We start from the raw sequence: 14,351 nt of genomic DNA on the forward strand, positions 1-14,351 counted from the left end.
GCAGAGAAATCTGAAGTTTTATTATTTCCTCCATCAGTGATCATTACTGTGTGTGTGTGTGTCTGTGTGTGTGTCTGTGTGTGTGTCTGTGTGTGTGTGTGTGTGTCAGTGGAAAAGATGACAGAAGTAATCCCCCTGGCCTCTCCCTGCATGCCTTTCACCATCACAGCTCTGGATCCCTAAGCCCACCCTTCCCTGCACCAGGCCTCATTGTTTTCTTCTCCCCTACCCAAGATAATCCTCCCCTGACATGGTAGGGACTATAAACTATCTGCTCCCAAGATTTCTTCATCTCTAGATTCTGAAATGGTAGACGCTGCCTCCTAATGTACATATGAGCATATATGCTTCTTAGGGATTCTGAGGTTACCAGAGTCAATTTGCCTTTGGTAACATCAAGACTTTGACTTCCCTTGCTTGAGAACTCATGTGTGCAGACACCTATACTTTGCCATCATGATGACTTGAGGTTCTTTCTCTCAAATACTAAAAATCTCCCTAGACCATCACCAACATGACTGCCCCAGAGGTGTGCCCTGGATTCAAAGGCTCATCATACAGACTTGGTTCCATGTCTCTTGTCTATATGAGATGTGAATGGAGTTAGTGAGAAGGAAGAGAAGAAATATTCACATTTCTGACTTCTAGAGAAAAAGATGCTTCATTCCAACTTCTGTTCAAATCCCTGAAAGAAGAGAAAGACTCAGAGAATAAAGATACAAGAGGATCTGGCGGGTTCCATTGGTCACTCTTGCTAGTTTGCAGCACTGGGACCTTTGGAGAATTTCTCCTTGGGGGAGACTTAGAACTCTTTCTTCTGGTCTGAGCTACCTCATTCTCAAAGGGAGAAAAACTTCTTTACTTTGTTGTCAGCTATATCTTCTATAGATACTCTCTCTGAGTTCAACATTGCTATGAATCTGGATCAATGGGTTCTTTGCTATTGACTTCATTTATTTATGTGAAATTGGCCTCTGGTGGGAAAGGTGAAAAACTTCAGTTAGAACCTGCAGTTCACCTTTCCTGAACCACAGAGATCAGGACTACTTGAATCTAAAAGTCATCCCCTTTAGATTAATAATGTTTAAGGGAACAGATAGATAGAAATCTAGTCCAGCTACCCATCTCTTTCTGGTAGCCAGAGTAACCTCTGGTCCCAACCTCTTATGTCCCTTTCTGGCAGAAATCAAAGTCTCCCTTGAAAAAGTGATGTGGGGGCGGCTAGGTGGCCTTAGTAGATAAAGCACCAGCCCTGGAGTCAGGAGTACCTGGGCTCAAATCAGGTCTCAGACACTTAATAATTACCTAGCTGTGTGGCCTTGGGCAAGCCATTTAACCCCATTGCCTTGCAAAAAAAAAAAAAACCACCTAAAAACAACCCAAAAAAAAGTGATGTGGGAGGGAGGTGTTACTGCAAGTGTTGATTTTTGTCTCCCTATGATCCACATTTAGATAGATTCCCCTCTTTTTTATTTTCTACAAGGCAATGGGGTTAAGAGACTTGCCAAAGGTTATACAACTAATAAATCTTAAGTATCTGAGGCTGGATTTGAACCCAGGTCCTCCTGACTCCAAGTCAGGGTTCTATTCACTTTACCACCACACTGTCCCAAAGACATATTCTTATGAACATAAGAAGTCTTCTTCAGGAAAAACCTCACAGCCCATCCCCAATCATTCCAGAGGTCAATGTTACTATGAGGGATTCCAAAGACTCTCTTTTCATCTTCCATCATGGACCTAGCACTGGTTCCCTCTGCTTGCAACATGGAAAATGGATTCCAGGATCACAGAGAAAACTGTGAGAGATGATATCATTAGGACCAAAGGTCACCATCATCCAAGATTATCAAGGTCCTAGACAGATCCTATGACTAATTTCAGTAAATTAGTGCAACTATTTTACTGGGTCATTGGTGGAATTATTCCATCCTTTGGATGGAAGAGAATGATGGCAGACTTTCAAAACACTTCTATAATTGGAGAAATCTTGTGGAATATTTTTTTCACACAAATCAGGGAATATTGGTTCCTATAAACATGTTTCCTTGAACTTGCCAAATTCAATCCTAAAAAAAAAAGAGTTTATGGTTAAACCTCAAGGGCTAACCCCACAGCAGGCCATCTTGATTCTCACCTCTTATAGAGGGGAAAGTTGCCTCCTTAATATCAAGGTAAAGGTATCAGAAAATTTCTAAAGCATTTGAAACTCCAAGAGTTACATCTTGGATAATGTATATCCAACACAAGTTTCTTTTTAAAAAAATACTTTGTTTATTCATTTTTCCAACTACATGCAATGATAGCTTTCAACAATCATTTTTTGGCAAGGTTTTGAGTTTCCCTCCCTCCTTTCCCTCCCTCTTCCCCCAGACAAAAAGAAATTTAATATAGGTTATACATGTATAACTATATTAAACATAAATCCATATTAATCAAAACAAAAGTTTTCATAGAATCTTACTTTCACATATTTCACATCTTGGATGTAAAACAGACCAACTTCAAAGGACTCAAATCCAGTGACTTTTAGGCTGGAATTATTTCCATTAAGCAGGCCCCCTTGGGCTGAAAGAAAGGCAGCAGATCCAGTTGTTTGGGTCCTCACTCAGATACTTAAACATAAGCCATTAGTAAATACTTAGTACTACTATGTGCCACCCTACTAAGCTCAAACCTTCCAATGGTTTTTCTTAGAAAATCCTTTGAGCTTTTGTTATGGTTTCAATCTTGTCTCTCTTACAATGATTCTGCATTCCAAGACAGTGACAGATTTTATGTCTTTGAGATGAGGGTTTCTGAACCCAGTTTGTTGTCAGTCAATCATTAACATTCATTCAGCAACTATTATTCACCAGCACCCTACTCTGTACTGAAAATATGCAAAACAAGCCAAAAACAGGTTCTGTGATCAAGGAACTTCCAGGCTGATAGGGGTGAACAACCAGGAGCAAACAGTGATGTACAAACTGGGAAAGATAAAGGGGAAACCATCTCAGAGAAAAGTTTCTGTCTTTAAGGGAATCAGAAAAGGGTCTGAGAGGCAGTGAAAATTGAAAACTACATAGACACGAATGAACTCAAATTACTTTATTTTCCAATAATTTTATGAGATTTCAGAGGAAAGTGTTGCTGAACCCTAGAGCAATTATTTGGGAATAGGTCCTATACAGCTTGTGGACATATCATGGAGAAATATTCTTTTGAGAGCTGATGTATATGGCAGCATGTGTTTGTAAGAAGACTTCATAGACTTCATGGAAGGGGCAGCTAGGTGGCGCAGTGGATAAAGCACCAGCCCTGGAATCAGGAGTATCTGGGCTCAAATCTGCCCTCAGACACTTAATTACCTAGCTGTGTGGCCTTGGGAAAGCCACTTAACCCCATTAGCCTTGCAAAAAACCTTAAAAAAAAGACTTCATGGTGCCAATGCCAAACCAAGTAACACCGAGGTCCAGACTGATTCCTCAGTCAAGGAGATAATAACCTAAAGAGTTAACATTTCTAGAGCCCCTTAAGAAATGCAAAAGACTTCACAAATACTCTTATTGGATTTTCACAATACTCATTTTAGAGAAGAATCTAAGGCAGACAGAGGTAAGGTGAGATAACCAAGTTCGCCCAGCTAGGAAGTGAATAAGGCAAGATTTGAACTCAGGTGTTCCTGACTCCAGGTTCAGAGTTCCTCTGGGCCACCAGCTGCCTAGAAACAAGGAACAAGGACAAGGTGCTGATCAATGAAAAAGGGTACCTACTATGCCCATAAAGTGTTTCTGCAAAGCCCAATGAATACTTCCTGCCACCTCCCTTGGAAGACTGGAGTTCTGTGAATTTTTCCAAAGAATTGAGTATTGTCATTTGTCAGGGGAAATGTTTGGGGTCATAAGAAAACACATAAAAGCATGTCCATTGTATACTGATTTTTTTTTTGTTATCCTACAGTAAACCGGTTCATTACCTGAAAAAGCTATGGTATCGACCCACAGTATGAATCTTCAGACAGTCATGAGGTTATTTTTATTGAGGCAAATGACTTATTGGTATGTAAAGATATATATATTTCAGAAAGTATTAGGGTCCCTTCTAGTGATTTCCAAGCTTCAGTGTTTCAGATTGTAACCCAAGGGAGTGGTGTTCTGGGATTTCTTCATGGAAGGTCTGCAAATTTTCTAAATATGCTAATCCTAGCAAAACTTGTGAGTTTACATGCAATTTAATTATTTGTAGATCTTGTTGGTGTTGTTTGTTCTTCCTTCTCAAAGAGGACCATGACATCAAGGGCTCATGCCATGACGTGCAAGTGACTTGGATTAAGTGAGGTAGCTCTGGGTAAAGTATCCAGCTTCACTTTCTCCCAGGAGCCATTTGGTTCCAGTGACCAGATATGGATCAGGATGATTGGAGATGGCCCAGGTTGCAGTAGGAGACCTTGACCTTTTTAAGCGAGATCTCAGTTTAAATGAGGCAATGCCCTTTCTGTGACTAAGTCAGGTAAGAATTAAAGGAAGCAAAGAATGACTTCTAGCATAGTTAAAAAAACACACGCACAACAATCTAGTAGGCAAAGACACTCAGAATTTCTGGTCCAAACAGAAACTTCACTATTTACGTTTATTATTTGTCATCAGGATCCAAACAATGACTAAGTGAGGTTTGGCTTAAGACTTATTCTTTTCTTTATTTTTAAAATTTATTTAAGGCAGTGGGGTTTAGTGACTTGCCCAAGGTCAGACAGCTAGGTAATTATTAAGTGTCTGAGGTCAGATCTGAACTCAAGTACTCCTGACTCCAAGGTTGGTGCTCTATCCACTGCGCCACCTAGCAGCCCCCCTAAGACCTATTCTTGGTCAATCTAGAAGAACCAGAGTGATTTGGCTCTGTAAATCCCATGATATTTTGCCAAGTTTCAGTGATTGAAATAAACATTCCTTTGGAGAGGTAGGTACTGGCAGCTGGGGGGAATGGGAAAGGTCTCTTCCAAGACATGAGCTTGAGATGAGTCTTAAAAATCAAGTGAAAGTCTATAAGGAAATCCTCTAAAAGAGAAAAGAAAAAGAATAAGGTATACTTCTTATCTATAGAATGTTTACTGTCTCATTAGAAAAATAATATATATATATCTATATATTCATTCATATTACACACACACACACACACAAACATTTATAATGAAACAATTAGAGAATAGGGACAGCTAGGTGGTGCAGTGAATAAAACACTGGCCCTGGAGTCAGGAGGACTTAGTTCAAATCTGACCTCAGACACTTAATTACCTAGCTGTGTGATTTAATTCAAATCTGACCTTAGATACTTAATAATTACCTAGCAGTGTGACCTTGGGCAAGTCACTTAACCCCATTGCCTTGCAAAAATAATACAAAAAATAATAGTGTGATCTATGAGATGTTAGATTATTACAAGCAATAAATGCAAGAAAAGTTCAGAGAAGAATGATTAATATAAGCCTTACTTCTCACAGGAGTTATGTGAGGTTCAAGTGAAAAAAATTATGTAAACCTAATTAATGTCATTATGATTCTGGCTCAATAGAGGGTATGCAAGAAGTCATGTCTAGTGTCACATTCTTCACTTGAAAAAGGCAGTGGTATATATCATCAAATTATGTGAAGAATCTTGCCCCAAATCAGTAATCTTTGCTTTTGATGCTTTATTTTTTTTATCAACCCCTAACTAATTGAATAGAGACTGATTTACCTTATCAGATATATTTCCTTAAATAACAAATTTGAATTCCAATTTAGCATAAACCCTTCTTGGATTCTGTTATGTCTTTTCCTCCCACATCATTGAACATGGCTGGCTTTGTAAATAAGATTAATTACAATCTAACTGTGGTGATTGTATATATTGGGGTATAATGGTGGAAAGTACAATAGAACTTTGATGAGAGAACTGTTCCAGATCCATTTTCTATCTAACATGAAGCAAATTATTTCTATAGATCATTGTTTTTCACCTATAAAATTAGAGGGTTGGCTCCATTTTCCCACAATTTTATTCAGCTTTCTACTTCTAACTCTTTCTTCGTCCCCGTCTCATAAGAGGAGTTGACCCTTCTTGCCAAGGCAAACTCTTCTGTGAGCACAAGAGATCCCATTTCATCCTTGCTTCTTCAGTAGATTACTCCATCAACCCTACTCTCAACAATCTTCATTCTCTTTGTATCAGTCCATATCTCTATCATTTTCACTTAATCCATCTATTCCTACTAGCAATTATCCTCTCTAGTTTTCTTCTATTTTGTGACCAAAGTCATAACTGAGTGACTTTGAGAAATCATTTAAAATAAATAATTCCACTTTTTTTCACTTTCCAATTCTTAAATCTCTACAGTCTGCAACCCAACTTACCATTCACCTGAAATAGCTTTGCCTAAATTTACCATTGAGCTCTTAATTGAAAATATAATTTTCCCTCAATCTTCATCTTTCTTGAAATCTTTGCAAAATAGAGTCTTTGACTCTATCATTAATCCTCTTTTCCTTGATGGCTGAAAGTTTTTCAGAGTTCCTGTGACATTACCCTCTTGACATTAAGGTGACAGTCAACCCAAATACTAAATCAGAGGTGCAATACTTTCACCAAAAAAAATTGTCCTAACAAATGACTGTATTTATTACTGTGTTGGTAGCATCTCTAACATACATCATGAGACCCACAGGGCCAAATATTTGACATTGGCAGTGACTATTTTTTTTTAAAAAATATTATCAGCTCTTCTGAGCAAAGGCTTCTCAGCTCTCTTAACTTCCAGAGCAGCTTGAAGTCTATTTCCATTAACAATGAAAAGGCTAGTTAGGATATTAAAAAAAAAAACACTAGATGCTTTATTTTCTGTTTTCATAAGTTATTTTTTGATTATACAAATAATTTCAGTTTACTGAAAAAAAGAAATTGAGGCTCAGAGAGATTAAGTATCTAGTCCAAGATCACACATGGCAAGGCTTGGATTTGAACTAATATCCTCCCATTCCAAAGCCAGCCTCCATTCCGCTGAACTAACATGACTAAAACAGGTTCTCTGTTATCCCCCAAATTTGGAAAATCCTCCAAGCTTTATAGCTCCTACCCATTAAGGAAAGAAGATATTGGACTATGATATTCCAAAAAGGAAAAGGTTTAGTTTGATAATGTGGGTTGGAGATGGAGCCTGTTCCTGATGGCTTAAGAATGCTGATCACTGAATTTTAGTGTGTTTGTAAGTGTATATATAAACATATATACACATATCAGTATATGTGTATATGAGTATTTTTCTCTTTTTTTAGGTTTTTTTTTTGCAAGGCAAATGGGGTTAAGTGGCTTGTCCAAGGCCACACAGCTAGGTAATTATTAAATGTCTGAGACTCGATTTGAACCCAGGTACTCCTGACTCCAAAGGTGGTGCTTTATCCACTACTCCACCTAGCTGCCCCTGAGCATTTATTTATTTATTTATTTGTTTATTCATTCATTTATTTATTTATTTAGGTTTTTGTAAGGTAAAGGGGGTTAAGTGGCTTGCTGAAGGCCACACAGCTAGGTAATTATTAAGTGTCTGAGACTGGATTTGAACCCAGTTACTCCTGGCTCCAGGGCCGGTGCTTTATCTACTACGCCACCCAGCCGCCCCTTGTGAGTATTTATTTCTAATCAGAATTTTAACACCAAAATTAAAAAAGAGAATCTCCATAAAATACACCTAATAAATACTTATTGACCTAAGTTGACAAGAGGAATTTATGTAAAACCATAAGCCTCCATTCCATAGAGCTTGTGTTTTGCTGTGTTGGTGAGGATGTAATCAGTTCTAATAATCTTTATGTGTCTGTGCTTCTTTCTGAGTTTTTTTCTTATGGAAAGCTTTATAATGTTACCATGACTCTTTTTTTTTCAGCTTCATTATCATCAACTTCTGCTTTTCTTATTTTTTTGCAAGGCAATGGGGTTAAGTGGCTTGCCCAAGGCCACACAGCTAGGTAATTATTAAGTGTCTGAGACCAGATTTGAACCCAGGTACTCCTGACTCCAGGGCCGGTGCTCTATTCACTGCACCACCTAGCCACCCCTCTCCTGCCCTTCTTGACTACCTTCCCAACTTTAAAAGCAAGCATGAGTAAGAGGGACAAATAACCTTTCAATAAATAAGGGCAATAAAAACAAGTACATGCACAATGACCATTTCTAAAAATGTATTTCTTTATGCTTTGCACTCATTCCCTTTCTGTCAGGAAATGAGTTGTTTCATCATCAGTCCTTTGGTCACATGGTTGATCATTACATCAATCAGAGTTCCTAAATCATTTGAGATGTTTTGAATAAAATGATGTATATTTTTTCCTTCTGGTTCTGCTCACTTCCCTCCACATCAATTAATAGTTCTCTGTTTTCTGAAATCATCTTTTTTTGTCTTTTATTATCACACAATAATATTGCAATTTACATGCATATCACAATATTTTTCAGTCATTCTCTCAATGATGACCATCTCCTTACATTCTATTCTGACTTCTGATCCCCTTAATTCTAATGGTTATAGATCTATAGCAAAGAAAAACTCAAAGATGAGTATCCATGGGTGAAGATATAGCAGACAGCAGAGTAAAGAAGTTTTTTTGTCTTCTGAGAAGAAGGTAGCTCAACTGGACCAGAGGGGAAAAGTCCTTGATCACACCCAAGGAGAAGTTTTCCAAAGGTCTCAGTGCTGCAAGCTAGGAATAGGGACCAATGGAGACTGTCGGTTCCTCTCATGTCTTTATTCTCTGAGTCTTTCTCTTCTTTTAGGGATTTGAAAAGAGGTTGGAATGAAGCATCTTTTCTTTAGAATCCAGAAAAGGGGATGTTTCTTCTCTTCCCTAGCACTAACTCCACTCACACCTCATGCAGGAAACTGACATGGCGTGAAATCTTTACCTTGACCAGAAAGTCTGTATGATGAGCCTTTGAGTCAAGGGCACACCTCTAGGGGCAGATGTGTTGGTGATGGGCTGGGGGGATTTTTAGTATCTGAGAGAAAGAACCTCAAGTCATCACAATGGCCAAATATAGGTGTCTCTGCACATGTGAGTTCTCAAGCAAGGAAAGTCAAAGTCTTGATGTTACCAAAGGCAAATTGACTCTGGTAACCTCAGAATCCCTAAGAAGCATATAGGTTCATGTGAACATTAGGAGGCAGGGTCTACCATTTCAGGAACTAGAGATGAAGAAACCTTGGGAGCAGAGAGTGTTTGTAGACCCTACCATGTCAGGGGAGGATTATCTTGGGACAAAAGGGAGAAGAAAGCAGTGTGGTATGGGGAAGGGTGGGCTTAGGGATCCAGAGCTGTGATGGTGAAAGGCATGCAGGGGGAGATTCAGAGGGATTGCTTCTGTCATTTTTTTCTCCTTCATACACACATGAACGTACAATAATGATCACTGATGGAGGTAATAATAAAACTTCAGATTTCTCTTCCTCCTCTGGTGTTTTACTATTCTGGGAGAATGTTGTTACCTCTTTAATTACTGAGAGATATTGTCACTGATCATCCCTACTTGTTGTGTGGGAAGGGAATGCAATGAAGAAGAGAGTGCCAATGTGTGTATGGAAGGGGGAGGGGTCACATCAGGAGGAGTGGTGAAGAGGAGATCTGGGTGAAGGGCTCCCCATTATCAGCTTGGGCCTGAGGAAAAGGTTGGCTATTATCAGCTGGGTCAGGGTTAGTTTACAGGGAAGGCAGGTTCCATCGCTCTGTCTGGAGCTAGGCAGAACTCAAGGCCTCAGGGAGACTTTGGGGTGTGCGCATTCAATGAAACCCAGTTCTGTCTTCCCATATGTCAGGGGATGCTGAAGCTCATCTTCAGGTCCCTTCCAGCTATATCAGACTTCAGCCAGCAGGAACCCCAGAATGATGAGAACCAGTCCTGCCAGGTTGAGCCAGGGTGCCTACAGGGTAATCTGGGAAGCAGGATCTGGGAGGGGGGGAAAGACTGTCTCATGACCCCATCTAGGGAGGCAGATTCCTCTGCTTCCCCTCTCAGATTCCTCACCCCCAGCCCCAGCCCAGCCCTGCCCCTAACCCTGGGCTTGGATGTACTAGTTATTCCCTGGTTGGGAGCATGAGTATGATGATAAGGACTGTGACTCCCAGGGAAAGGAACCTGAGAAAGGAGGTGAAGCAGCCTCCCCTATTCTCCTGCCCCTCAGTTCCTCTCCAGGGCCCTTTATCAGTCTTAGGTCCCTTTTTCTGGGACCCTCACTCTGTCCTCAATTCTTCTTCTCTCCCTCATTTTTAATCTCCTGAAATTCTGGCAGGGGAGCCCAGAGAGGCCAGGAGGGTCTGGAGGAAATTTTGAGCATGAGCCCCAACTTTGCCTTGACTCTCTGGGTGTGAGATGGTGGACACAGCCCTCTCTTCTCTGGGTCTCACTTTTCCATCTGTTATATGGGTGCATTTGCTCAGTGACTTCTCCTGACCTGTCCACTTATGAGACCTGATGCTTCCATGATTCCTGTGACACCTCTCCTAGCTCCTGCTGGGGCAGGCGAGGGATGCAGGGATAAACAGGGAGGAACTGAACTGAGGGGGTCCCCTCTGGACCTTCAGGCTCTTGGGCTGTCTCCAGAACCCTGACGTTTCCTCTCTGCTCTGGGGCTGGGTCCCTCAGGCTTTGCTTTTTCAGGAGGGGCCAGTGTTGGGCAGAGGAGGGACCAGGGGCTTCAGAGGTCCTTCTGGTGCTTCCAGCTTAGAGAAATTGGGGTTTCGTACCTTAAAGACCCCTCCCTCATCACTGGGGAAGCCAGGGATGGCAGAACCTGAGCCCCCTCCCCAAAGTCCCAGCTGTGGCTGTGTGGGTGAGGACTGAGAGGCCACAGGGACTGATGGGGAAGGGGAGGTAAGGGAGAGGGATGGGGACTGCCCTGCCCTGCTCTGCTCTACCCCCCTCCTTCTCAGTCTTGTTCTTCCTTCTTCCCCAGGCTGGAGCTTCCCCTGCCTCAGCCCCTTCACTCCAGCCCTCCCATGTCTTGATTTGCTTTGAGATAAGGGGTGATTCAGTGTAGGCCTTTTCAAGAGATGGAGAGTAATGGGGAGAGAGAGAGGACCCCCCACCCTGAGGGTGACTGGTTACTCACTGGGTGGGAAGGATGTCAGAGCTTGGGGATCTCAAGGGCTTTGGGTGAAGTAAAGTTCCTTTGTGGTGCCTGGAACTGGGAGAGAAGAAGGGGGAGAGGCTAGGTGGCATTTAACCCCACTCCTCCCCATTGGTTCCCCCTCCCACCTCCTGAACCCCCTTTCCTGGAACCTAGCAGACATGTCATCTATCTGTGGGTCCAACATCACTGAAGAGGGGGCAGATGGTGAAGGCATCTAGAGGGGCCAAGGAGGAGAGGCCTCACTGTCTGAGGGATGACCCAGTGCCCAGACTCCATCCCTTACCTCTGAGCTTCTGCTTCCTCTGCTCTCCTAGCTCCTGCCCTACCCCCCTGCCCTGGGGCAAGGCCTTGAGCAAGTAGTATGGGGGGTCTTATGGTCAGAGAGGGATCCTAAGGGAGTGGGGGGTGGGGCTTCTCATCTGTGACCCTGAGCACCAGGGGGCCACTGGGCACTGACCACTCCTGGGGGCATGCCAGTGAAAGGTGTAGCATTGGCAAGTCCCTCCATGGGCAGGGGTCACAGCCCAGATGCAGAAGTTGGTCTGATACCTCCACAGGGACTGTTTGGTGTTGGACTGTCAGATCTGTTCTCCATCCTTGCACAGAGCGGCGCTGCCATACCATCCCTCTGCCTGGCACTGGAGGGTCACATTGTGTCCTGAAGCACCTGGGAGCTGGGCAAGGCTGAGAGGGAGAGGGCATCATGCAGGCCTGGGGGGAAAGAGGTAGGAGCCTGGAGCTAGGAATGTAAGCCCACCACCCTACCCCCTTTCATGGTGTAGGGGCAGATCTGGCTGGGGGAGGCCTGACCTGGGCCTGCATAGGCCCTGCCTTGGGGTGGAGGCTCCACTTATCTGTAGAAAAACAGAAATTTAACAGTTTTTTATGGAGGAGGAAAGAACTGCGGGGAAATGGAAAGTGAGGGAGTGAGCAGGAAATAGGGGGAGAGGAAAGAAGAGACAGACAGAAAGACTGAAGCAGAGAGGAATAATGGAGGGGGAGAGGAAGAGGGTGCGAGAGGGAAGAGAGACCAAGATACGGAGCCCAGGCAAGGGAGGAGGCAGAGACAAGGGGGCTTCCTCCCTGGTAGGGGGCTGGGAGCCCTGATCCTTGCTCCTTTGTCACTGACTCTCTCTCCATGGGGGAGGGGCACAATGAAGAGTCATCTGTGCAACTTTGTCCAGTTTTGTGCTCCCCCAAGCAGACCCTGTCCTCATCCTGGAACCTGGAGTGGGGGGTCCCTGGGACCCATGACAAAGGAGAATGAGATTCCTAGTTCACTCTCATCCTCATTCCTAATCATGCTGTACAGAGACCCTGGGATACACTGAGGAGTCACCCCCTCTCCCCCTCTGCCTGGGCCTGAGCTGGGGGAGGGGGCAGAGCATCAGCAGGTCCACACTCTCCTCCCTTTCCTGGGTCTGAGAGGGTCAAGACTTGGAAGGGGAGATGCCCCACCGACCCTGAATTCTTCCTCAGAGAGCCCCCTGCTCTGTCTGGTCTCCTCAGAACAAACAGGCTCCTGCCTCCTCTCTGGCCTCAAGATGGATATGATTAAGGAGCTGGTGGGCAGAGGCATGAGCCTGGGCCTGCAGTCAGGAAGACCTGAGTTCAAATCCAGCCTCAGGCACTTTTCAGCTCTATGATCTTGAGCATGTCACTTCCTCTCCATTTACCTTAGTTTCTTCAACTGTTAAATGGGGATCATCATATTCTACCTGGCAGTTTTATTGTGAGGATTCAATTGAGACAACAGGTATAAAGGGCTTGGTATACAGTAGGAGGCACATATATGCTGATTCCCCTCCCCCACCTCCAGCCTCAGAGGGAGAGCAGAGGCAGCGCCAGGGGAGAGAAGAGGAAGGGCAGAGCCAGAGGGAAGCTGGAGGTCAGGCTGGGTTAGGAGAAACTTGATCTGCTGGGACCCTGAGGCTGTCCTGCCTGGGGGGCTTGGGCTTGGGGGGTCCTCACCTGTCACCACCAGCTTCAGGGGGTGACTGGGCTGTGACCAGCCAGAGGAGTGATTGTAGCGGCAGGAGTAGATGCCAGCATCCTGCGCTGTCACAGAAGGGATGGGAAACTCGCCCTCTATTCCTGAGGGCTTCATGTCCTGGATCACCATCCGGCCAGACTCTTGTCCTTTCTCCAGTACATACATTTCAGCCCCCCTTGACCCCCGGCACCTGAGGGTCACTCTTCTCCCTAGAGACACTAAAGGACCAGTGTCTGCCCTGAGGAAGGGCCTGGGGGGTAGGTCTAGAGGAGAATGAGAACTGTCAGTTCCAGGGGATCCTCATTCTCTCTGTCCCCCATCCTGTGTCCCCTTCCTTTAAACACTGTTACTCCAGTCCAGGCCCTCCCCTCACTCTCCTAGGGGCCACTGTGGGGAGAAGGAGGGAAGGACTCACCTGCCTGTGCCCACATTCTCTGGTCCAGACATAGCCCTGGAAGAGAGGACTCTGATTGCTCCCAGCCTCCCACATCCTCCTCACCCAACACCCCCGAGGAAGGAGACAAAGGGACCAGAGTCTGGGCTTAGGAGGGGTGTGAGTAAAAGGGACTGGACACGATAAGACCCCTCTAAGGGGAATGCTGATTTGCCCCTTCCCTGACCTCCAGTCCCAGAGGGAGAATAGAGACAGAGGCCTGTTTTTCCCCCTCCCTCCCCACCTTGCTGTGTGACCTCAGTGGGCCCTTCTCTCTATGGCAAAGGTATTCTTCTGTATAACTGGGGGTTCTTGCATAAATATCTATACCATGTAACGTTTGTATGAATTTGGGGGTTCCTCCTCACTCTCCCCATCTCTACTCAGGACTCACCAAGGCTCAGCAGGGCAGAGAGGATGGGGGTCATGATGGTCCCTGTCCAGAGTGGGAGGGTAGACCAAACGGCTGATCAGTCTGAGGCTGAGGATGTGACCAGGGTCTGCTGGGCTCTGAGTCTCTCAACTTCAGTCTCTCTGAGGAGGGTTTCCAGCTCCTTGCTCATTGTGGCTTCCTGTTGCTTGCCCCATAGAGGGAGGGGTTTGGGTTCTTGGGTCTAGAATCAGGTGTGAGAATAAGGGAGGAAAGGGTGGCTAGGTGACATAGTGGATAAAGCACCGGCCTTGGAGTCAGGAGTACCTGGGTTCAAATCTGGTCTCAGACACTCAATAATTACCTAGCTGTGTGGCCTTGGGCAAGCCTCTTAACCCCATTTGCCTTGCAAAAAACTAAA

At 44.3% G+C, this 14,351-nt stretch overlaps 1 protein-coding gene across 1 annotated transcript; it reads right to left on the reverse strand.

Annotated features, from left to right (window-relative positions):
* Nucleotides 1-10,658: 10,658 nt before the first annotated feature.
* Nucleotides 10,659-14,052, reverse strand: LOC141509152 (leukocyte-associated immunoglobulin-like receptor 2). Its single transcript, XM_074218466.1, has 4 exons — nucleotides 13,955-14,052; nucleotides 13,543-13,578; nucleotides 13,106-13,390; nucleotides 10,659-10,858 (listed from the first exon to the last, which is right to left on the reverse strand). Exons 1-4 carry the CDS (start codon nucleotides 13,986-13,988, stop codon nucleotides 10,659-10,661), a joined length of 555 nt encoding a protein of 184 aa, XP_074074567.1. The 5' UTR covers nucleotides 13,989-14,052.
* Between the last annotated feature and the right edge of the window lie 299 nt (nucleotides 14,053-14,351).

Source organism: Macrotis lagotis, chromosome 1 (assembly GCF_037893015.1).
Source record: "Macrotis lagotis isolate mMagLag1 chromosome 1, bilby.v1.9.chrom.fasta, whole genome shotgun sequence".
Classification (NCBI taxonomy): Eukaryota; Metazoa; Chordata; class Mammalia; order Peramelemorphia; family Peramelidae; genus Macrotis; species Macrotis lagotis.